This window comes from Sciurus carolinensis, chromosome 16, assembly GCF_902686445.1.
Source record: "Sciurus carolinensis chromosome 16, mSciCar1.2, whole genome shotgun sequence".
NCBI lineage: Eukaryota > Metazoa > Chordata > Mammalia > Rodentia > Sciuridae > Sciurus > Sciurus carolinensis.
In genome coordinates this window covers 25788450-25814829 of record NC_062228.1, presented here as the reverse complement: position 1 = coordinate 25814829, position 26380 = coordinate 25788450, and the positions used below count along the sequence as shown (strand labels likewise).

Here is a 26380-nt window from a genome sequence, read left to right as displayed (position 1 = left end):
TAGATGGGGGATATAATTCAGTGGCAAAACTCAAGTTGGTTAGCATGTGTGAGGCCCTGGATTTAATCTTTGGCATCAAAAAATAACAAAATAAAAACTAAAAATATGTGATCAACACATTACACATATTGATGTTTGGGAAGAGAATCCTTACTGAACACTCAATTAACTTTATAAATATTAGTATCTTCATTCTTTATTCCAACTAGATTGAATTGAATGTAATAATAGTATATATGTCTCTTCCCTATTTGGGTCACTGAAGCAACTTTAACAATTTCAATTAAGTCGTTTTCCTTCATTCCAGTCACTCCAAAACCCCTTTAACCATACATAAAAGCACAATGAAATTTATAAATAATCCATGCCCCTGCCCAACTCCCCCTCTTACCTGGAAGCTGTGATGAAAGTCCTCCAATACCACTGAATGCTGTTGTCTGATTTGGGGTTGAAAGAGGTGGAAATGCTTTTGCTGGTGACTGAGGGGTACTGAATGCAGAACCCAAATTTGGAGGAAAGCCCTGCATACTCTGGGTGTGAGGGGCAGCTGAACCACCTATACTAAGAGATGCCATTCCAGCAAGAGGGTCAATCTAAGGAAAAACATCATAAAGCACATTAAACGCATTTCAAGGAAAGGCAGACATGACATGGGTAAAGCAACTGTTAACAAAAAATAGCTCTTTATATTCTACCACCAACCCCCAACTGGGGATTGAACTGAGGGACTCTACCACGGAACATCCCCAGCCCTTTATGTTGTTGTCGTTTTTGGGTCTTGCTAAGCTCCTGATGCTGGCCTCAATGTTGTGATCTTCCTGCCTAAGCCTCCCTCAGTCACTTAGATTGTAGGCATGTGCCACCTTGTTCAGCAAGCGAGTCATTTTAAACTCTAAATTATATAAAGAATAGGTTTAAAGAGTTAGTCCTTGCCCAAATATACCAAAGCCACAAAACAGGGATACCAAAACTTCCAGAAAACAATGACGAAAACGACGACAAAATGATAATTGTCCCATTGCGACACAACTTATTTAATAATGACATAGTGCAGTTAATATATTAAGTCATTTCAAGTTCCAATAAGCTACTTTAAAACAAAAACAATCTATCAAGAGAAATTATTTAACTTTCAATACACTAAAACCAATAGAAATTCGAAATAATATGACACATCGTCAAAATCTAAGAATCTTCAGGGGTGGGTTAATGGTCAATTTAGTTGTTACATAATATACATGTAAGAATATATAACAAATCCTATATTAGGTACAAATATAATGCACCAATTTAAAAAATGGGGGGGGATCTTTAGGGTTGGGGAATATCAGCTCTAACTTTAAAACTAAGAAAAAAACAAAATATGCTATCCACCAAAAGATTTTTTAAAAATACCTAGTAACTTTACTTGAATTCTTCCTAGTTTATGACACTATTTTATACCTTCATTACTACAGAAAATGAAAAGTAAATTCCTTTAATAAAGTAGCAACTGAAGAATCCCAACTACCTTTTTCTTTCCTTAAATCTTAATATGCCATTCAAACAAAAACAGAATATGAAGCTCCCCAAAAGAACAGGGTAGTTGATGGCAGGCAGTTGAAAGCTGAAGAGCCCCAATTATCACAAGCTGCTAGACTCTAGCACTGTTATTTGGCCCATGAAACTATAAAGAGGACACATCAGATTCACAGGCAGACCTTACTTTTCAAGAATGTAAGTAATTCTCATTAAAAAAGGAAACCCTTTTCATTTAATTGTAAAAGTGGCTTTGTATCTTTCAGAGTCATGTTGTATTTGATGATTAAACTCTATTCTCAAATACTGTGCTTATTTATGGATCTTCTTTAAAATCATATGGATACTATTAATGGTGCAGATAATTTATATAATGTCTAAAATATAAGGTTAGATGTCACGGTATGTGCCTATAATCTCAGCAATTCAGGAGGTTGAGGCAAGAGGATCACGAGTTCAAGAACAGCCATAGTTAATTCAGTGAAAACGTAAGCAAACCAACAAGACCCTGACAAAAAAATTAAGGTGTGTGTGTGTTGGGAAGGGGTGTGCTAGGGAAGTAGCGCAATGCAAATCCCCAGTACCAAATCATAAATAATTTTTAAAAAATAAAATGTAGTAACTATTCTTGTGGGGAAGGTAGTACTAGGAATTAAACCCAAGGGTACTTACTTTACTGTTAAGCCACATTTCCCAGGCCTTTTTATTTTAAGACAGAGTCTGACGTATGTTGCCCAGTTTGGGCTCAAACATGCGATCCTCCTGCCTCAGCCTTCCAAGATGCTGGAATTACAGGTGTGTACCACCTCATCCAGCAATAACCTCATTATTGAAGAAGCTATAGAAGCTTATTTTATTCGATGTCTACTAGCAAATGCAGACGTATTAGTTTACCTGAACAGGAGAAATGGCATCTAAGCTACTAGCACTAGGAGGGCGTCCTTTTGGCATAACTCCAGGTGGTGGCTGTCGGGCCTTATTCATAACATTACTGCAATTGGCTACCATGGTGAGGATGGTCTCTGATAATTCCTGAGAAACACTCCTAAAAAGAAGAAAAGTGAAAAATATAACTGCTATTTTCCAACACACCTCAATAAACCAATCTGATTTTTAAATAAAACTTTGGGGCTCCAGGTATAAATCAGTGGTAGAGGTCTTACTTAGCATTTGAGACTCAGGACCAAAGTTCATTATCCCCACCATGGGGTGGAGGGGTGTGCACTTTTTGAGTACATGGCTAAATTTACTACCGTACCCCACCTCTCTGTGCCTGTCATTCATCACTAGAATTTTCTGAACACTGGCATATCTTCATTCTGTCAAAAATTACATCCATGGGGGGGAAGGGAAAAAATAACAGAATCAATCAAACAGCATTACCCTATGTAAATTTATGATTACACAAATGGTATGCCTTTACGCCATGTACAAACAGAGAAACAACATGTATCCCATTTGTTTACAATAAAAAAAATTAAAATAAAAAAAGGGTTAAAAAAAAAAAAATTACATCCAAACCAAGATATATCAAAGCAAGCAGGCAAGCAAAATTGATACTAATATATCAAAGACAACAAATGTATTAAAAAAAATACCATAAACACAGTTACTAGTATTTTCAAAACTGATACTGGGACAACTGAATATCCCACGTGCAAAAAAAAAAAAAAATGAATGTAGAACTCTGTATCGCACCACATTAAAAAAACACAATGGATCTAATATACATTGCAAGCAGTATACTATTTGGACTTAAAAATCACTGAATTATTTTTAAATACAGTCATTTTATTAGATCACCCCTTTCCCAAATTAACACCAATCAATATAATCCAATTTCAGCATAAAATATCCTAATTCTAGAAAATTCTCCTTACCCCGCACAAGCCTGTAGACAGGCCAACATTGTTGCCAGAGTTTCAGGAGGAAGTTGAGCACTTTTGGGTTGGTCTTTCTCTGGGGCAAGTCCACCCAAGATAGAAGGGCACCGTCTTTTTAAAAAAGTCATGCATGCTTGGATAAAAGGCTCCTACAAAAAGAAAATGTTTCTCAGTTTATTTAAAATTGATCTTAGACTTTTTAAGTGCAGATTGCTCGCTGTCTGGCACCTACCACCCACCATCTGCCTGGCGTTCAACTACCCATCACCCACCAGCCGAGGTTCACCTCCCGATTGTCCGACTGACCACGGACCGCCAGTGGAGCACCAGCTGCCTGCTGTTACCTGGAAGTTCACTGTCACAGTACCTGCAGGTTTGGTTACACGTGGCTGCCGCCATTTTGAGACAACAGCCAGGACTTATAGAACCCCTGGCTGGACTGACTGAGCACCATCTCCAGGATCCCTCAGCCCAAATGATCACTCCCACCCTCTGGGGCCCTCACATGGACTGACTGCTCCCCGCCACCAGGAACCCCAGACGGAATGATTGTACCCTGCCTCCAGGACTGCCAGAAGACCACGCCCACACCCCCAACTGCAGTTCCCTATTTGCCAACACATTTGGAAGCCAAAGCGGCCATCTTGGATAATTCTGGAAGCAGAAACTGCCATCTTTAGATGGGGCAAATCTCATTCGGAGACATCTACTGGAGACCTGAAGTTCATTGTCAGGTACCTCTCATACATACATCAAGCTACTGAATACTGGGAGGTCTGAATACTATATGACTGTTAAGAGTGTAGATTTTTTTTTTTCTCCTTATTGAAAAATTTTAAGTTTTTATTTCTTCACTTTTCTTGCTCTCTTTTCCTTTTGTTTACCTGTTCCCTCAGAGCCTTTCTCCCTCTTCCCATGCTAACAACCAACTTCTTTTGATTACACTTTTACTCCTTCTATGATCTAACACCTCTATATATTTTTTCTTATCCCATTAACAGCTACATCCTACACCCCTCCGCATCCTCTTTGTCCTCCATTAGAAACTGTAGACCTTATTGCAAATCTATTTGTTATAATGAAGATAATAACTGAATTCATTCTGTTTATTAAGACGATATTATTAACGTCCTCACAGGGGCTACTTGGTTTCGTTTGCACACTGTCTGAACTGGGCACTGCTAATAATGACCTCCCCCTTAAAGAAAAGGTTTTGGAAACCTATAGGGGAGGAAACTGCAATACCCCACATCAGCACTGCTAAAGGGGAAGATACATGAACAGCATGAAAAAAAAAAAGGGAAGAAAATGATCCAAATAAATCTAGATTCTATATTAATAGAATCCAGTGACAGTATGGTACAAGAAATGGCAGAAAAGGACTTCAGATTATACATAATTAAAATGATTCATGAAGCAAAGGATGAGATAAGAGAGCAAATGCAGGCAATGAATGATCATACCAATAAGCAGTTGAAAGAGCAACTGCAGGAAGCAAAAGATCATTTCAAAAACCTAAACAGAAAGCCTTGAAATGAAGGAAACAATAAACCAAATAAAAAACTCAATGGAAAGCAAAACCAAAAGACTAGACCACTTGGAAGACAGAACCTCAGACAATGAAGACAAAATATTTAATCTTGAAAATAAAGTTGCCCAAACAGAGAAGATGGTAAGAAATCATGAACAGAATCTCCAAGAACTATGGGACATCATGAAAAGACCAAATTTAAGAGTTATCAGGACTGAGGAAGGTACAGAGATACAAACCAAAGAAATGAACAAACTATGTAATGAAATAATATCAGGAAATTTCCCAAGTCTGAAGAATGAAATGGAAAAATCAAATACAAGAGGCTTATAGAACACCAAGGCACATTATAATGAAAATGCCTAAGATACAAAATAAAGATAGGATTTTGAAAGCTGCAAGAGAAAAGCATCAGATTACATATAGGGGGAAACCAATGCGGATATCAGCAGATTTCTCATCCCAGACTCTAAAAGCTAGAAGGGCCTGGAACAGTGTATTTCAAGCTCTGAAAGAACATGGTTGCCAACCAAGAATCCTGTACCCAGCAAAACTAACCTACAGATTTGATGATGAAATAAAATCCTTCCATGATAAACAAAAGTTAAAAGAATTTACAAATAGAAAGTCTGTGCTATAGAATATTCTCAACAAAATATTCCATGAGGTAAAAATGAAAAACAATGTAGGTCAGCAAAGCGAGGAACTACCTTAAAGGAAAATCCATTCAAAGGAGAAACCAAGTCAAGTTAAAGACCAAAAATAAGCCCAAATGACTGGGAATACAAATCATATCTCAGTGATAACTCTGAATGTTAATGGCCTAAACTGATCAATCAAAAGACATAGAATGGCAGAATGGATTAAAAAAAAAAGACCCAACAATATGCTGCCTTCAAGAGACTCATCTCATAGAAAAAGACATCCACAGACTAAAGGTGAAAGGATGGGGGAAAAAACCTACCACGCACATGGACTCAGTAAAAAAAGCAGGGATTTCCATCCTTATTTCAGATAAAGTGGACTTCAAGCCAAAGTTAGTCAGAAGGGATAAAGAAGGACATTTCATACTGCTTAAAGGAACCTTAAATCAGGAAGACATAACAATGGTAAATATTCATGCCCCAAACAATGGTGCATCCCTGTACATCAAACAAATCCTTCTAAATTCCAGGAATCAAATAGACCACAACACAGTAATTCTGGGTGACTTTAACACACTGCTGTCACCACTGGATAGATCTTTCAAACAAAAACTAAACAAAGAAACCATAGAACTAAATAGCACGATCAATAATTTAGATTTAACAGATATCTATAGAATATTCCATCCGTCAACAAGCGAATTCACTTTTTTCTCAGGTACATGGAACCTTCTTGAAAACAGACCATATGTCATGCCACAAAGCAGCCCTTAGAAAATGCAAAAAAACAGAGATACTGCCTTGTGTTCTATCAGATCATAATGGAATGAAATTAGAAATCAATGACAAAATAAAAAGCAGAAATTACTCTGACACCTGGAGCCTACATAATATGCTATTGAATGAAGCATGGATAACAGAAAACATCAGGGAGAAGATAAAAAAATTCTTAGAGGTAAATGAGAACGACGATACAACATATCAAAATCTCTGGGACACTATGATAGCAGTCCTAAAAGGAAAATTCATTGTGTGGAGCGCATTCAAGAAAAGAATAAAAAGTCAACAACTAAATGACCTAACATTACAGCTCAAAGCCCTAGAAAAAGAACAGAACAACACCAAAAGGAGAAGACAGAAAATAATTAAAATCAGAGCTGAAATCAATGAAATTGAAACAAAAGAAACAAAAAGTTGGTTCTTTGAAAAAGTAAACAAAATAGACAAACCCTTAGCCACAATAACAAAGAGGAGAGAGAAAACTCAATTACTAAAATTCGTGATGAAAAGGAAATATCACAACAGACACCACTGAAATACATAATACAATGAGAAGCTACTTTGAAAATCTATATTCAAACAAAATAGAAAATACTGAAGACATTGACAAATTTCTAGAGACATATGATCCTCCCAACCTGAACCAGGAGGACATACACAATTTAAACAGATCAATAACAATGAAACAGAAGAAGCCATCAAAAGCCTACCAACCAAGAAAAGCCCAGGACCAGATGGATTCTCAGTCGTGTTCTACAAGACCTTCAAAAGAAGAACTCATTCCAATACTTCACAAAGTATTCCAGGAAATAGAAAAGGAGAGTACCCTACCAAACTCATTCTATGAAGCTAATATCACCCTCATACCCAAACCAGGAAAAGACACATCAAGGAAAGAAAATTTTAGACCAATATCCTTGATGAATATAGACACAAAGATCCTTAACAAAATACTGGCAAACTGTATCCAAAAACATATTAAGAAGAGAGTGCACCACGATCAAGTGGGGTTCATCCTGGGAATGCAAGGTTGGTTCAACATCCGTAAATCAATAAATGTAATCCATGTAGTCATGTCAACAGACTTAAGGATAAGAATCATATGGTTATTTCAATTGACGCAGAAAAAGTGTTTGACAAAATACAACACCCCTTTATTATGCTCAAAACACTAGAAAAAATAGGGACAGTAGGAACATATCTGAACATTGTAAAGGCTATTTATGCTAAGCCCATGGCCAACATCATTCTTAATAGAGAAAAACTGAAACCATTCCCTTTAAAAACTGGAACAAGACAGGGAGGCCCTCTTTCACCACTTCTATTCAACATCATTCTGGAACTACTAGTCAGAGCAATTAAACAGAATAAAGAAATTAAAGAGATACGAATAGGAAAAGAGGAACTCAAGCTGTCACTATTTGCTGATGACATGAATCTCTATTTAGAGGATCCAAAAACTCCTCCAGAAAATTTCTAGAACTCATCAATGAATTTAGCAAAATAGCAGGATATAAAATCAACACGCATAAATCTAAAGCATTTTTATACAAAAGCAATGAAATATCTGAAAGGGAAATGAGGAAACAACTCCATTTGCAATAGCCTCAAAAAAAAAAAAAAAAAAAAAAAAATACTTGGGAGTCAATCTAACCAAAGAGTTGAAAGATCTCTACAATGTAAACTACAAAACACTGAAGAAAGAAATTGAAGAAAACCTTAGAAGATGGAAAGATCTCCCATGTTCTTGGATAGGCAGATTTAATATTATCAAAATGGCATACTTCCAAAGGCACTGTACAGATTTAACACAATTCCAATTAAAATCCCTATAACATTTCTCATAGAAACAGAAAAAGCAATCATGAAATTCATCTAGAAGAACAAAAGACCCAGAATAGCCAAAGAAATCCTGGGCAGGAAGAGTGATGCAGGAGGTATCACTATACCAGACCTTAAACTCTACGATTGAGCAATAGTAACAAAAACAGCATGGTGCTAGTACCAAAATAGGTAGATGAATGGTACAGGATAGAAGACACGGAGACATACCCATGTAAGTACAGTAACCTCATACTAGACAAAGGTGCCAAAAACTTACAATGGAGAAAAGATAGCCTCTTCAACAAATGGTGATGGGAAAACTGGAAATCCATATGCAGAAAAATGAAATTAAAACCCTATCTCTCACCCTGTGCAAAACTCAACTCAAAATGGATCAATGATCTAGGAATTAGACCTGAGACCCTTCACCAAATAGAAGAAAAAGTAGGCCCGAATCTCCATCACGTTGGCTTAGGACCAGACTTCTTTGACAAGACCCCCATAGCACAAGAAATAAAAGCAAGAATCAATAAATGTGATAGATTCAAACTAAAACATTTTTTCTCAGCACAGGAAACAATCAACAATGTGAAAAGAGCCTACAGAATGGCAGAAAATCTTTTCCACACACACTTCAGACACAGCACTCATGTCCAAAGTTTATAAAGAACTTAAAACTTTACACCCAAAATACAAAGAACCCAATCAATAAATGGGCTAAGGAACTGGGCAGACACTTCACAGAAGAAGATATACAGGTCATCAACAAATATATGAAAAGTGCTCATCATCCCTAGTAATTAAGAGAAATGCAAATTAAAACCACCCTAAGATTTCATCTAACTCCAATTAGAATGGCTATTATCAAGAACAGAGCAATAATAAGTGGTGGCATGGATGTGGGGAAAAAGGCAAACTCATACATTGCTGGTGGAGTTGCAAATTGGTACAGCTACTCTGGAAAGCAGTATGGAAATTCCTCAGAAAGCTTGGAATGGACCCCACCATTTGACCCAGCTATCCCACTCCTCACTTTATACCCAAAGGACTTAAAATCAGCATACTACAGTGATGCAGCCACATCAATGTTCATAGCTGCTCAATTCACAATAGCTAGATTATGGAACCAACCTAGATGCCCTTCAATTGACGAATGGATATAGAAACTGTGTTATATATACACAATGGAGTATTACTCAGTCATAAAGAAAAAATTATGGCATTTGCTGGTAAATGGATGAAGCTGGAAAATATCATGCTAAGTCAAACAGGCCAAGCCCAAAAAACCAAAGGCCGAATGTTTTCTCTGATAAGTGCATGACAATATATAATGAGGCAGGGTGATGGGGAAAAGAGAAGAATGAAGGAACTTTGGATGGTGTAGAGGCAAAAGGGGTGGGAGCGGGTGGGGATGGAAAAATAGTAGAATGAAACAGTATTACCCTATATATATATATATATGTATGATTACATGAATGGTGTGGATCTACATCATGTACAACCATAGAAATGAAGTTGTACACCATTTGTGTACAATGAATCAAAATGTGTCTGTAAAAGTAAAAAATATATTTTAAAAAAGCCTAAAAAGCTCATAAAAACAACATTTTATAAAGTTAAATATAATAAATTAAAAGCTATTATATGAAAAAAATTGTTCTTATTGCTTTCAGATTAAAGATAACTAAGACATATGACTGACATCTAGAATAAATGACTTTTAGTTGCCATCTTATATAGCTGTTTCTTGGGGCCAGGCAAGTAGCTCACTGGTAGAGCACTTACATGCCTAGCCTGCCCCAGGACCTGGATTTGATTCCTATCACCGTTTAAAAGAAACAAATTCTGGGGGCTGGGGAGATAGCTCAGTTGGTACAGTGCTTGCCTTGTAAGCATAAGGCCCTGGGTTCGATCCCCAGCACCCAAAAAAACAAAACAAAACAAAACAAACAACAACAACAACAACAACAAAAAAAAACAAATTCTGTTTCTTTAGCCATTTCAGTCACTAAATTTCAAAGAAATAAAATAAATGTATAAAATGCATGCTTACCCCATGTTCCCGAATTTTATCTGTGAGCCACTTGTCAAGTTTGAGGTATTCACGACGTGAAGCTAGTGCAGCAAGGTCAATAACAAAGGCAAATGGAGTACCATTTAGCAGCATGGACAAGGCCTAAAGAAAAAAGTATATTAGAAATGCCAAGTTAAGCAGTAAGTAATTATTCCTGTGGCCTACTTTCTATTTTCTGCTTTTCACAGACAAGTCTAAATAAAACATACTGCTAATATTTCCTTGGTCACCATGCAAGGCAGTGAGGCAGGGGGAATTCACAATTTAATACATTCAGTGGTAAGTTCTAACTTATTATAAGATGACATCTAAAAGGTCAATTCATGGCTCTACCTTCAAAATAAACTTTATGCTTTTTCAAACAACTAAACCTAGTACAAAGACAGACTCAAAGCTTGAATAATAATCCTTAATCGTTTTTAAAATCTAAGTGCAGGCTTAGACTAACCTAAACATAACAAAATCATCTTTACCAATGTACCTAGTGATTAATGATATTCAGTTAGACTATTTCTTAGATATTATTGACTCTAAATAATTTACTAAAGAGTAGAAAAATGTATATTTTCTCCAAAATTATACCTCATAGATTATGAAAAAACCTTAACTACCACTTGCTTTAAAACAGCCTTGTAATATGTAGAGGACAAGTAAAAAAGTAAGTGAATACACTTACTAAAATCATTCTTCCCTATCCTTTGAATATAAAAGGCAAAATTCTAAATCAATTCATTGTATCCAAGAGCGAGTACATACGAAGTATTCCTTAGGAATCTATATTATATAACTTTTTAAAAATCATTAATGAATAAATCAATTTCATTCTAAAATCACCTTCAAGTCCTGGGCCACATCAAGTATTCGAGACAATTTGGCCTGGTCATATTGCTCCCCTCTCATGTACCATTCTGCCATTGCATGCATAATGAGTTGGCGAATTGAGGGAGACTGTCCCTAAGAAAGAAGCAGGAAAGTAAATAGAAAAATTACTATCCATTTTGATAGGTGGTATACATTTTACTTGTTATACTTAGGTAAAACTCAGATATATCAGTACAAACATTAAGTCCAGGCCTCAAACACCATGCAATTTATATTAACACTGTTTATGGGAAAAGCAGTTATTTCTATTTCTCCTAAAAATGACTCCAAAACTAAGTTCATAGTCATTCAACAAAATTACATGTCTCTATAAGTCTTATTCATTTTCAAACACAAAATTAAATCATAGGATATAATATGTCATGAACAGGTGAGTGCACCAAGATTATTAATTCCTTAAAATTAAGCTATAAACTGGGCATGCTGGCACATGCCTATAGTCCCAGCAACTCGGGAGGGTGACAGGAAGATTTTAAGTTTGAAGCCAATCTCGGCAACTTAGTGAACCCCGTCTTAAAAAATAAAAAAATAAAAAATAAATAAAAAAACCGGGATGTAGCTCAGTAATGAAACTAAATTGAACCCCTGGGTTCAATCTCCAGTATTTGCAGCAAAAAAGAAAGCTACGAATAACCAGTCTGTAAATAAAAACAAGGAAATTATCTTTCATGTTGAATACTACAGTGCTTTATCAGTATATTGGGAAGTGATATTTGTATGCTCCAAAATTCAGCTCTTTCCACATACAAGCCTGTTTCGTTTGTTGTTGTTGATTTGTTTGCTTTTTGGGGTGGGACTGTGAATTGAACCCAGAGGCACTTTACTACTGAGCCACTTCCCCACCCCTTTTTATTTTCATTTTGAGGCAGGGTCTCACTAAGTTGCTAAAGGCCTCCCTAATTTGATGAGACTGGTCTCAAACTTGCTATCCTCTTGCCTCAGCCTCCTAAGTCACTGAGGTTAAAGGGGTACACACCACCACAACCAGCTAAAGTATGTTCACATCTTAGTAATCGTTCAATTTCTTTTTTAACTAGCAAATACAATAGCCTGGCTTTCAGAACCGACTTAAAGGGTCAGTAGTAGTGTGCTTGCCAAACATGTGCAAGACCTTGAGTTCAATCCCTGGAACAGGTAAAATAAAAAAAAAAACTTAACCTAAAGACTAGCAATTGAGCCAAGCCTGGTGGTGCACACCTGTACTCCCAGTGGCTCAGGAGGCTGAGGTGGGAGGATCTGCAGTTCAAGGCCAGCCTCAGTAATTTAGCAAGGGCCTAAGCAACTCAGCAAGACCCTTTCTCTAAATAATAAAATATAAAAAAGTCTAGGAACGTGGCTTGGTGGTCAAGTAACAATGGGTTCGATGGATGATACTAAGAAAAAAAAAAAACTGACTAGCAGTTGAAGGATATAAACAAAACAGTTAGTCCTCATTGAAATTTTCTCATAGAAGCAACAACAAGGCACTTATAATTACTTTATCCAAATCATGATATCCTATTAATAGTTCCAAGGTGGCAAATCTCTCAACTAAAACGTGAAGGGGACTGAGGAAAGGCACTCCTTTCAGTCTGCCCTTTTCGCCTCACAACTATACGAGAAAATCAAGAAGTAGTTCTATGCTGTAAATGCTTGGTTTAATGTTGGTTAAAGATTTTGTAAACTACTAAATCTTCCATGTGAATTAAATCTCTGGAGACAGGGAAGTAACTGATTATTTGGCAAGAAACAAAATATTTTTCATTTCTAAAGAGCTTTCTTTATGAAATTAATTTTTAATATGCTTATGTGTAATATAAACTAATGCAAGAATAATTTTTTAAGTCACTGAAAAAGGGAGTTAAAGCATAATGAGGAAATGGCTGTATTTTCTGTATTAAAAATGTAGGCCATTAAGAAAAAAACAATGGGGCTGGAGTTGTGGCTCAGTGATACAGCACTTGCCTAGCATGTGTGATATACTGGGTTTGACTCTCAGTACCTAGACACAGTCCAAGATGGTGGCATATCACTGTAAGCTCAGCTACTACGGAGGCTGAGGCAGGGGAAGCACAAGTTGAAGGTCAGCTTGGGCAATTAAGTGGGAATTCACGTATTCTTTTTTTTTTTTTTTTTTTTTTGCGGTGCTGGGGTTCGAACCCAGGGCCTTGTGCTTGCAAGGCAAGCACTCTACCAACTGAGCTACCTCCCCAGCCCCTCAAGTGGGAATTCAAAATGATTTTTTTAAAGGGCTAGGAGCTGGGTGTGGTAGCACATGACTGTAATCCCAGCAGCTAGGGTAGCCGAGGCAGAAGGATCACAGGTTTGCAGCCAGTCTCAGCAACTTAGTGAGACCGTCTCAAAATAAAAATTAAAAAGGGCTGGGGATGTGGCTTAGTGGTTCAGCGCCCTTGGGATCAATTCATGGTAATCAATTCCCTCAAAAAGGGGCGAGGGGAGCCTAGGGACACCATTCAGTGGCACCAAGTTTGCCTCAGCAGGTGGCAAAGTCCTGAGTTTTGATCTGTAGTACCAAAATCAAACAGGATATTGTTGCTCCAGCAAGAGAGTACCTTAATATTCAATTTTTGAAAAATCACCTTTACTTCCCTGCTTTTTGCAACTTTTTTATTTTAATGCTAACATGATCCTACACATACAAGATACAACACATTTTAGGGCACTGTGGTTTCATCATAATCTCACACTAACTCAAAAGTTGAGAATGAATTTGACTACTGAAATATCCTTCAAGATTCCAAATAATGTCAATTATTTAGATGAAAAAATGGCAAGAAAACTGTCATGTCTTACCTGCCCATGCCACGCATAGTGCAGAATAATGGCAGAGTTAGGATGGTTTCCAAGGAAAATTGGCATCAGAGTGGAGATGAGTTCATGGCGCAAGGTATGCCAGGAAGTGTTGATTTGTAGTAAGGCCAATACCAGCATGTCTGGACAGTGTTTGATAGGGAAGCTGAAGAGTTGTTTGACTTGTTCATACTGGCCAACCTCCGCAAGCCTCAATAGAGATTCAATCAAATCCAAGCTCTTCCTAACAAAAATGAATGAAAGATGTTCTTTCAATGAAAATACAAAATCCACAATATTCATTTTCTTCTTTATTTTCTTTTTGTGGTGCTAAGGATCAAACCCAGGGTCTCACACATGCCATGTAAGCTTGACCACAGAACCTTCATCCCAGACCCATATACACTTGAATATAAGTGATACCAGCTACCAAGACAGAAGCAAACTGCTGGCATGCTTTAATATTTGGGAAATATTTAAAATATTGCTGTTTATCTAAAAAATCCATGCTATTTGGGGTTGGGGATATAGCTCAGTGGTAGAGCACCTGACTAGCCTGCAGGAAACCCTGGATTCAATCCCTAGTACCAACCAAGAAAAATTAAAGCTATAATTATTAATAGGCAATAACTGATGAAGGACAGGATGAATCCGCTGCATGTTTGCATAATCACAGATCTCCAAGCCAAAAATAAATTTTTATTATTAGGGTGAAATAAGAAACAAATCAGTCAGGCACAATGGCACACACCTGTAATCCCAGTAGCTTGGGAGGTTGAGGTAGGAGGATCTCAAATTCAAAACCAGCCAAAGCAACTTAGCAAGACCCTGTCTCAAAATAAAAAATAAAAAGGGCTGGGGATGTGTTTCAAAGGTTAAGTGCCTCTGGGTTCAATCCCTGGTATGTAGAAATAGATCACAAAGCATAAGAAAAATTCTACAAAAAATATAGACTTATCACTTCGGTAATGTAAGTTTTAAGAAGGTGTGAATTTCTGGTGTGATGCCAGGTTTGAAGAATATAATGTCCACTATGAATGTTTCCTGGTTCAAAAGTTCACTCTGGTTGATTTGTTTTGGGCTTTTTTTTTTTTTTTTGGGGGGGGGGGGGAGATGGGGAGATTGTAATGGGGACAGAGCCCAGAAGTGTTTTACCATCCCAAGTTACATCCCTAACCCTTTTCATTTTTTCTTTAGAGATAGGGTCTAACAAAATTCCCTAGGCTGGTCTAAGTTATATCCCAGTCCTCTTCACTTTTTCTTTATGAACAGACAGGGTCTCACTAACTTATTGAGGCCAGCCTTGAACTTAAAATCCTCCTGTCTCAACAACAATTACTGGGATTACAGGTATGTGCCACTGCACCTGGCTTGGTTGACTTAAATCAAGTTTGAAGATCTAAATTTACCCTTAGAGTACATGATGGCTATGAGAATAAAGAAACAAACTAAACATCATGAGGAAATGGACAAGCCTGAAACAGTACAGACCAGAGAATGATATATTAGTGGTAAAAAATGAATTGTGAGAGGGAGGCAGGAAGAGAGACAGGCTTAGGAAATTAAAGAAACTATGTCAACTTTGGATTCTCACAGAAACTGTAAAAAAGACATTTTTGAGCCAATGAGGGAAACCTAAATCTAGTAGCAATATTAAGGAACTGTTACTTGTTCAATTGTGATCATGCCAGTTCAGTCTTATAAAAGGTGAAAAGGTCTTTACATGTTATAATAAAATTTTTAAAAAAATACTACTGCACACATTAAGATTAACAGGAAAAAGAACAACCAGTTTGTAAATCCAATGTTAGCTAGTACCTGAGAATAAATAATTGTTTGGGTCAATGTTTCAGAACAAGGGTTGTAAACAACATTCAAAAGGCAAATCCCACCCACCGACTGTTTTTCAAAATAATATTTTGACCATAACCATATCATTTATGTTACCAGAGTTAAGTGGTTTCTACAGAAAACATGTGGCAAGCAAAGTTGAAGATATAAGATGCTATTAAGACTTTCAAAAAAGCTTACTATGTTCTATTGAAGAAAACCTCGTAATAAAAGGACTTCAAAATGCCCTAATCTGCTCAATAATGGAAGTGCCCCAAAGAATATGTAGTTGTCCCTCATCTTCTGTAAAAAATTAGTTCAAAATTTTCTTCCATTACAAAAATCCAAGGACTCAAGTTCCTTACATAAAATAAGAGTAAAACCAGTCTGGCACAATGGCATACCACCTGAAATCCCAGCAGCTCAGGAGGCTGAGGCAGGAGGATCAAGAGTTCAAAGCCAGTCTCAACAACTTAGCAAGGCCATAAAAAGCAAATGAGCGAGACGCTGTCTCTAAATAAAATACAAAAAAGTGCCTCAGCCTTCAATCCCCAGTACCAAGGGGGAAAAAAATGAGTAATACCTACCCACACCTCCCCCAAAACTTTACACAATCTCTATTTTACTTGTAATACTTGCTAAAATGTAAATACCATGTAAACTACTTTATTACCAGACTGTTCAGAGAATCACAAGAAGTCTGTCCTTAAGTGGTACAGAAAAAATGTTTGCTTTCCAAAATTTTCGATCATCAGTTGGTTGAATGACAGATGTAGAACACACATACAGAGAGCTGATTACAGTTACAAATCATCTGAAGAAACAATGAAACAGGTGCCTCTGGAATAATCCAGGTCATATCCCCTCCCTGAAGCCATGTGTGATTTCAACAATGTGGAAGTACTTTCACCATCCTTACCTCAGATTCCCAGAGGAATTTCTGGACAAAGAGAACCAAGAGGAACCTAATTCAGAGTTTGTTTCAGAGTCAGATTCCCTCAGTAGTTTAGAACTAGAACTTAGAAAAACTAGATAATTTGGCTGGAAGAAGTACGTTTTACAAATTGGCCATCTTGAGCAACTTGCAAAGGAAACAAGCAAGCCAATCTACACAGAAGAAAAAGCTTCTAACAGCAAGAGAGAATCACAAACCTCCTTCCAGTTGATAGTTTCAAATTTCTGATGCTTTAGAAAATGCCTAATGGCAGACCTTATAAAAATAGAGATGTAACTAGTAAGAAAGAGAACTATAAGAATTTTATCCACCAACACCCTCTACAAAAACTTACGTAGGCTCCTAAAAATACTGTTTAATTTAAATCTTTTAACTACATACTTACTCAATGTTAGTACTATATTTCAAAAAAACACAAATGACACTTTAATGATAAGGGAGCTGAGAATATTTACCATGTTGCAATTTCTCGATTGTCATCCTCTGGTGGTGCTTTCAAAATATCAGTGGCAACAGTATGACAAGGATAGTCAGCGAAACAGAAAATCTCTGGATTTATCAGGGAATGCTGAATGAAAGATAGCTGAAACAAAAATAAAGTCCTAACTACCATATTAATTGTTAATGCTATAAAATCGTAAAATATTTTCCTTAAGATAACCCCAGGGTTATTATAAAGATAATTTACCATTAAAAACCTTAATTATTGGGCTGGGGTGTAGATCGTAGTAGAGCACTTGCCCAGCACCTGTGAGGACTGGGTTTAATCCTCAATACCACATGAAAAATAAATAAAGGTATTGTTTCCATCTACAACTAAAAATTTAAAAATTTAAAAACAAAAAACAAAAAAAACCACCACCTTAATCATTTGCCCTTAAAAACCAGGCAATTCAGAAAGACCAAAGGAACAAAAGAGATGGCCTTGAAGACCAACATTATTAAACTACTTGAAAAACAGCTAGATTTCAATACCTTAAGAGTCTAATAAACTATACTATTATTTCAATGTTTATGATGATGGCCTGCTTTCCTAAGCTATGCAAAACAAATACACTTATCTATCAATGGGTACATGATATTAAAAGCAATAAATTTTTCTTCTTCTTCTATAGTTACCATTCACTCACCTGGCCTTCTGCATGCTTCCAAGGTCTATATATGAAATCAACTGGGAATACTTCCATACCCAAACCCCTCTGAATGCCATAAACCACATTATGAAGTCCTTTACTGTCACGAATTTGAAATCCAGGATGGTCCAGTTCATAAGTTACTTCCTTGAAATTCAAACTCGGGTTCTAATAAAGAAAAAAGCATTTCAAAGTTTAATGTGTGTGCAAATTTTCATGCTTAAAAGAGTCAAGTTAAATTTGAAATTTAAGCAAGTTTTTCAACTTGGCTGGAGTGTAGCTGAGTGGTACAGCATGTTCTTAGCATGTCAGAGGCCCTGGTCTTGATTCCTACGATGGCACACAGACAAACACACAAGAAAAATATTATAGGGCTGAGAAGATTTGAAAGATCTCTACAAGCTCTTTAAAAAGTTTAAAAACAATGCAACACACAAAGGTTTTCACTAATACAAAGTAATATTCATGGTACACTATCATCTTGCAAGCAAATACATAAAGCAAAAAGCAGCAGTCAGACACAGCAGTTCACACCTTTAATCCCAGTGACTCTGGAGGCTAAGGCAGGAGGATTACAAGTTCAAGGTCAGTCTCAATAACTTACCAAGGTCCTAAGTAACTTAGGGAGACACTCTGGGGGGGGGGGGGATAAAAAAGAGCTGGGTGTGGTGGCACACACCTATAATCTCAGCAGCTCAGGAGGCTGAGTCAGAAGGACCAAGAGTTCAAAGCCAGACTCAGTAACTTGGCAAGGCCTAAGCAACTTAGTAAGACCCTGTCTCAAAATAAAAAATAAAAAATAAAAAGGCTGGGGCTGTGGGCTAAGTGGATAAGTGGATAAGGCACTCCTGGGCTCAATCTCCCCCACAAAATAATTAATTAACTAAAAAAGCTGGGCATATAATCTCAGAGGTACAGTGCCCCTGGGTTCTAAACCCCTAGTACCAATAATAAATAAATAAATTTCATTAAAATTTTTTAAAAATAAATTTTCTGCTTTAGCTAACTCCCAAGTCATTCAGATTACAGGTTGTGTACCAACATAGCTGTCATCATTACTTTTCTATTTTTTTAGTTGTAGATGGATACAATACCATTATTTTATTATTTTTATGTAGTGCTAAGGATTGAACCCAGCGCCTCTCAGATCCAAGTGCTCTATTACTTTTTAAAGCAATAAAGTAAAAGAATTATAGTATACTGCTGCTCTTAATCAGCTGGGAATTTTATTTATAAAAAATAAAAACAATCTTCATAAATAAAACATACATCACACTAATAAAACATAAAAAATGATTACAAGTACCTACCAGTTCTTTAAGAACATCAATCAAGACTTCCACATTCCATGTGTGTGCCTGTGCTCCATCACTTTTATCTTTCCCATCACTCCAGATCCCACTGCCAGGTGCAGAGATACTCTATAGAAGTAAAACTTGAATTCAATAAATCCAACTATTTATTGTATTCAGTTCTGGATGACAATTGATCACAATGTAATTTAATCAACAAAATAGAGGACAGGACATTAACCCACTTATATAAAGTAGCTAAACTCAACAAACCTGTAATGGAATACCGTCTGTTAATCCTGAATGAGTTCGAGCCATCATTCCTAAAACCCTTGCAACCTGGGCAGCTGTGACCTCCCGAACACCAAACTGCATGATTATATTGCGACATTCTTCAATACTGAAACAGAAATTTCAATTTTAAAATATTTAAAATAAAAATAAAAATTTAAAATGATACCAACCTCAAAATAGCAAGATATTAAGAAATGCTATTACTAAATGACTCCCTGGGTTGGGATGTAGTTCAGTGGCAGAGCACTTGCCTAGCATGCACCAGGCCCTGGATTCAATCCCCACTACCACAAAAAAATTCTTAAACCCTGTGTGAGTATTATCAGTTTTATAATATAGGCAGATTAATGAATTCATTTCTTATTATCTTTATATATTCAGAAACTTAATAATCACCTACTTAAGAAAAGGGCAAAAGTATAAAAAAAGATCAGTGGAAGACAATAGACAAAGAGTAATGATTTTCCTCAAAGACATGAAAGCATCTTCAAATTTCAGTATAAATCAAGTCACTTCTATACTGAAGGTAAATCTGAGTATTCTAATATGTAAAAAGCCTTTCAAGGCTGGAGTTTTGGCTCAATGGCAGAGCACTTGCCTAGCAGGTGTAAGGCACTGGGTTCAAGCCCCAGCACTACATTAAAAAATAAATAAATAAAATAAAGATATAAAAAATAAATAGATAAAAGAATAAGAAATGAATATATTCTTTAAAAAAAAAAAAGTCTTGCAAATGCATCCTAACCTTTTTGCATCTTTAAAGTTATTAGAAAAAATTAAAGTGAGTAATATGCCTATAACATACAAATACACTTTTTCACACATAACTGGGAATGTGGTTTACATAAGAGCTTTTAAAACATTAACAATTATACTTAAAAAAAAAAAAAAAAAAAAAAAAAAAAAAAGCACTGGGTGTGATGGCACATGCCTATAATCCCAGAGACTGGGGAGGCTAAGGCAAAAGAACTAAAAATTTGACGCCAGCCTCAGCAATGTAGCAACACCCTGTCTTAAAAATAAAAAGGGTCAGGGAGTGGCTCAGGGCTTAAAAGTACCCCTGGGTTAAATCTCCAGACCAAAAAAAAAAAAAAAAAAAAAACCCAGCATATTAATGCCTATAATAACTTATTTTCAGAGAAAACATTAATGAAGTACTACTAATAGGTTCAAAATTTCCTTTGGTGCCTTTCACAGGTAAGGAAAATAGAAAAGTTAAAGAGTATAACCAGACATAATGCCTCACACCTGTAACTCCAGCCACTTGGGAGGCTGAGGCAAGGAGGCTTGCCAAATTGAGGATAGCCTAGGCAAGACCCTGGCTCAAAATAAGAATATAAAAAGTGCCGGGAATGTAGTTCGAGGATAGAGTGCCCCTGGAATCAATCATCATTACAGGAATAAATAAATAAATAAAAGTACAAAGAGGCAGGAAAAGCCAGATCAGATATCATACACCTATAATCCCAGCTACTTGGGAAGGATGAAGGATGAGGATCAAGAGTTCCAGGACATTCTGGTCAACTTCGCAAGGCTCTGCCTCAAAACAAACAAAATCAAAAAGAGCCAGGAATCAAATCAACGCTCAGTAGAGCAGAGGTCCCTGGGTTCAATCCCCAGTACTGCCAAGAAGGTAGTGGGGGTGTTAAGAAAGGAGAATGACAGGAAATGAAGACATGAGAAAACTGAGGAATGGGTACAAGGAGAAAATTAGGCATTAAGGGTAAAGTAATTTAAGTTCCCCAAATGCTGACCTAACATTCTCTTACTCTTCAAAAGCTAAAATTTGCTTATTCTGGTAACTAGGTGAGAACCTTGGCTTTGGGAGCCAGGCATGGTGGCACATCCCAACAATTGCACAGGCTGAAACAGGAGGACTACACCTGTTTAAGGATGGCCTCAGCAACTTAGTGAGATCCTGTCTCAAAAAAAAAAGACTGAGGATGTAGCTCAGTGACAAAGCACCCCTGGATTAAGTACCCAGTACCGATCCCCCCCCCCCAAAAAAAAAGAAAAAGAAAAAGAAAAAACATCTTAAATTCCTAAATTTAAGAAACTGGTAGGGATAGGGAGATAGTAACCTAGTCCCCAGAATGTTTATAGTTAGTTCCAACACTAAATAGTTAAAGATCAAAGTTTACAAGCAAAGAGTTGGGCATGGTAGCACACACCTGTGACCCCAGATACTTGAAAGGTTGAGGCAGGAGGATTATAAGTTCAAGGTTAGTCTAGACAACGCAGGGAGATCCTGTCTCAAAATTTAAAAACTGGCTGTGGATGTAGCTCAGTGGAAACACTTGCCTAGCATGTACAGGTCTGAGTTCAATCTACAGTATGAAGGGGGAGAGAAAAAGAGCTGGAAACATAGCTCAGTGATAGTGCTTGACTAGCACACACTATGTCCTGGGTTCAATCCCCAGTACTGTCAAAAAAATAAAAAAAAAAAAAAAAATATATATATATAAATATGTATTATCACAAGCAAAAATTTTGAGATAACATTAAAGGATCTAAGGTGAATGGACAAATAAAATGTAGTATATATATGAAATGGAATATTACCTAGTCATAAAGAAAAAATGAGATTATGACATTTGTCAGTAAATGGATGGAATTAGAGAGTACATGCCAAGTGAAATAAGTCAATCCCAAAAAACCAAAAACCAAATGTTCTCTCTGATATGCAGATACTAACTCACAATTAGGAGAGGAGGGAAGATAGAAGTACTTTGGATTATACAAAGAGGAATGAAGAGAAAGGAAGGAGAATGGGAACAGGAAAGATAGAAAAATGAATTGGACATTTCTTTCCTATGTTCATATATGAATACATGACCAACATAATTCCACATTAAAATAATTCCACCAAAAGAACAGGAAGTTGTACTCAATGAATGTATACTATGTTCAAATACACTCTACTGTCAAGTGTAACTAAAAAGAAAAAAAAAAAAAAAAAACAGCAAGGGATGTAGCTCAATTGCAAGAGCACTTGCCTGGCATGTGTGAGGCCCAGGGTTCAATCCCCAGCACCACAAATTAAATCAATGGAATTTTTTTTTTTTTTTTTTTTTTTTTTTTTAAAGAATCTAAGGAACTTGTTTTAAAGAGTAACATCATAAAAAAGAAAATCATGTTTGGTACAAGAATAATCGAAAATCTGACTTGTATTGCTACCAACCTTGCACAAAAGCCATAGCCTACTTCTTGCATGAAATCAGCCAAAGAGCTCTCCATCATGGTTTTAGCAACCCCTCCGGAATCAGGCAGGATCCTGTCCATTAGAATGTCCCGTTTTTCAGGGTATAAAAGTGGTGCAAGCACCACAGGACAGCGTTCTTGAGGAAAATCTGAGGGAGGAAAAAGCATGCAATCACTATACTGACCAAATACCATCAATTCTCTTTTACTCTCTCTAAGACCTCTAAACCCAAATGTTCCACAAGTTCATATTCAAAACAAAATTTAATTTTTCCAACCTGCTAGCCCAATTTATGATTTCATACCAATCCCAGAATTTAAATTGTTTTATATCACAAAAATTGCCCATGTGTCGATTTTTTATTTTTCTTGTTGTTTCCAGCTTGTACTGACCACTTTTTAACCTGTATATTACATTTTCACAATAGGATGATCAATCCCCACAGGAGGCAGACCTTGGAAACAATTGGTAAATGAATTTGTTTACTTCATCAATAAACAGCTTCCCCTCACTGAGAAAGTTAATGAAGTTTACATTACACTATAAACATTACAAGTAAACAAAAATTATAGAGATTAATGATGTCAGTCCTCCATCACAGACTTATTCTTAAATAGTTCTCTCTCCAAAGTGAGGTTAACAGAATGAGGATTAAACCTGGGAATGACAATGCCAATAATAATAGACATCTCAAAAGTGACCACCACTAGGCATAGTGGCACACGGCTGTAATCCCAGCAATTTGAGAAGCTAAGGCAGGAGGATCATAAGTTTGAGGTCAGCCTTAGCAAATTAGTGAAATCCTAAGCAACTTTAATAAGACCCTGTCACAAAAAATAAAAAAAGGCTGGGGATATAACTCAGTGGTAAAACACCCATGGATTTAATTCTCTCCAAAACAGGGGACCAGCTTTTTAAACTAAAAACAACTCATCTCAATAATATTGTCTCCCTAAGGGGGGAAAAAAGACTACAAGAAAATACGCCCAGTTTTATCTGTGATCATACTTATGTAACAAGATTATTGGTGATAATTATCATTGGTGGTTAGAGCATCATTTCCTTTAATGAAGCTCTAACACTTCCATATTTTAATTTAGAAAATAATCTCTTACGCTTTGGAAGACTACAAATATATGCAGCAGATCATTGTCTTCACTCATATTCCAACGTGATTTTTTCACATGTTCATGACTGTCCAAGGAAATCATCTGCTATAGTTTACAAAGAATCCTTTACCTCTGCGCAGTGTCTTGAGAAAAGCGTCTATCTGTTCCTGTCCAACTCCAAAGGCTCCCTTCTGCCCAAAGAGGAGATGGGAGAGGAGGAGGTGTAGGACCTCTATTGCTATATCTTGGAAGCCACCTTCTTGATTTCCACTGACGTCTGCGTCAATGTAGGAACGCAGAAGATCTGGAAGCTTCTGTTTGATAAACTGGGCAGCTGAAAGTCAGATAAACCAAATACTACAGGTTATTTCTGCACCACAATGTGGAAAATAAGTCACACAGACACATAAAATCAAAATATACTTCTCTTTCACCAATTTCTTATTTTGAGACAAGGTCTTGTTGAGTTGCTGAGGCTGGTCTAGTTCACTGTAATATCCTTTTCATTTCAACCAATTCACTGTTTAACTCTAACTTTCAAAGCAATATTTAAGAGGTAGTTAATAGGTATAAAGGAATCAATGGCCAGGGGGCAGGGGAGTTTTACAAGATGAAGTTTCCTGACATCCATTACACAGTAACACTAGAAAATTGTATTCTTACAAAGAACTGAGGGTAATTTTAAATCTTTTGGGCTGGGGTCGTAGCTCAGTGGCAGACCGCTTGCCTAGCATGTGTGAGGCACTGGGGTCAACTCTTAGCACCACATATAAATGAATAAATAAAGGTCCATCAACAACTGAAAAAATATTTTTAAAAAAACTACATCTTTTTCCACAGAGAGACACAAAAATTAGATTATCTAGTTTGTAGGGTAAAAGCAACTTACCAAAACCTCTGAGATCTGAGCTGGAAGAATTCAAGAGGGCAAGGCCAAAAATTACCTGAAACAATAAGGAGGTTGTATTAACCAAAGAGTCAAATGGCTATTTTTAATTCTAATTCTGCCGACTTTTCTTAAATCATTTACCTCCTGTACTTTGCTTAACTTGAGAACTTTACTCAGCTGGGCAAATAAGTGGGGTGCAGGCTTTAAACTCTGAAACAAAACAAAACAAAAGAGAATTTTCTAAAGAGTTTAATTTTCAAACAGATTCTATTATGGTAATATATACATGAGACATAACCTGTGGTGCCACTAGAAACAATACACCACACCCTAGAATTATAGAATGACAAGCTTACACCTTCAAATGACCTGGTGTAAGATCCTATTTATTATTAAGTGAAATGACTTGAATTCATTACAAAGGTATGAAAAAGCCCAAAGAACATAAAACTTTTAAATTAAGAAATAACATTTAAAAAAAAAAAAAAAAAAAAAATCAAGGCTTAGAGCCTTTCCAAGAAAGCTACTAAGAGATGTCATTCTTAATTGACTACTAAAGATAAAGATAATACCAACCTTCTGATAGTGCAATGGATTATCAATGGCATAGGACAATGTTGAGATAAAATTTGGCTTTGTAATCAGCGACGCACACTCCTGAATCAGAAACTGAGTCTTTAAAATAAAAAATGAGTTTTCATTAGCACTAACCATCATCTAACACAAAGTGCTATCAAAATAAAAGCATTATTATCACAATCAGCTCTTTAAAACTCATATTAAAGTCTATTAGCAAAAAGTGTTAAACCAAACTTTACACAAAATAGAATCCATTAATGAGATCGGTAAAACAAACAATATGATGAAACTTTTACAAGATTTATAATCAAGTCAAAGAGACTTAATCCAAGACATGAGATACCCTCTTTGTTACTTACCTGTCAAGCAGGACATTCCTATTCCTGCTTCAGACAGTCCTGGCCCTAGCTCCCTAAATTAGGCAGATGTAATGGTATGCATCCAGGTAAAAGGGACAGACAGAAAAAGGCAAAATTCCCCCAACATCTTTAAGTCATCTGCCTGAGATTAATTTCTGGATGCTGTTTTGTAGATGTTGTTAGCTATGCACTTTGTGCTCAAAACTGCAATTAATTTAACAATTAGAGCTAAGAGGACATAAACTCTGTAACCCCAAATACCTGATGGAAATCTTTGCCACTGCTTTTACCATCGCCACTGAAATCCACATGTGAAAATAGGCAGCGTAATAAATGCCTGTCTGCCTCAGGACCGTGCCGATTCACAATCTAAAAGAACAAGAATATAATTTAAAAGAGAATTAAAAAACGAAAACAAAACAAAACAAAACAAAAAAAAAAAACAAGGCTGGAGGTATAGCTCAGCGGTAGAGAATCTGCCAAGCAACTTTAACACTCACAGTTCAATTTACATTACTGCAAGCAAATAAATAAAAGCAGTTTTAAAAAAAAAAAAAAAAACGCCTGGCAAAGTGACACATTTATAATCTCAGCAACTTAAGAAGCTGAGGCAGAAAGATTACAAATTTGAGGACTGCCAAAGCAACTTACTGAAACACTGTCTCGAAATAAAAAAGGGCTGGGGATATAGCTCAGTGGTAAAGCACCCCAAGGTTCAATTCCTAGTAACAAAAAACAAAAAACAAAAAACAAAAAAAAAAGGAAGGAAGGAAGGAAAGAAAGAAAAAAGAAAAATCAACCTCTTAGGGCAA

At 36.4% G+C, this 26380-nt stretch overlaps 1 protein-coding gene across 8 annotated transcripts in view; it reads right to left on the bottom strand.

The window, feature by feature from the left end:
* Cnot1 (CCR4-NOT transcription complex subunit 1) overlaps positions 1 to 26380 on the bottom strand; it is an 87901-nt gene that overhangs the window by 38771 nt on the left and 22750 nt on the right. For all 8 annotated transcript variants that reach the window (XM_047529904.1, XM_047529910.1, XM_047529907.1 and 5 more), the window contains 16 exons: positions 25830 to 25937; positions 25207 to 25305; positions 24772 to 24840; positions 24631 to 24685; positions 23872 to 24075; positions 22612 to 22780; positions 19410 to 19536; positions 19155 to 19265; positions 17842 to 18012; positions 17167 to 17294; positions 13930 to 14170; positions 11089 to 11208; positions 10234 to 10356; positions 3399 to 3550; positions 2413 to 2563; positions 392 to 593 (listed from right to left, as the gene is read on the bottom strand). In XM_047529904.1, coding sequence (XP_047385860.1) covers positions 392 to 593; positions 2413 to 2563; positions 3399 to 3550; positions 10234 to 10356; positions 11089 to 11208; positions 13930 to 14170; positions 17167 to 17294; positions 17842 to 18012; positions 19155 to 19265; positions 19410 to 19536; positions 22612 to 22780; positions 23872 to 24075; positions 24631 to 24685; positions 24772 to 24840; positions 25207 to 25305; positions 25830 to 25937 — 2230 coding nt within the window. The remainder of the gene's footprint in view (positions 1 to 391; positions 594 to 2412; positions 2564 to 3398; positions 3551 to 10233; positions 10357 to 11088; positions 11209 to 13929; positions 14171 to 17166; positions 17295 to 17841; positions 18013 to 19154; positions 19266 to 19409; positions 19537 to 22611; positions 22781 to 23871; positions 24076 to 24630; positions 24686 to 24771; positions 24841 to 25206; positions 25306 to 25829; positions 25938 to 26380) is intronic.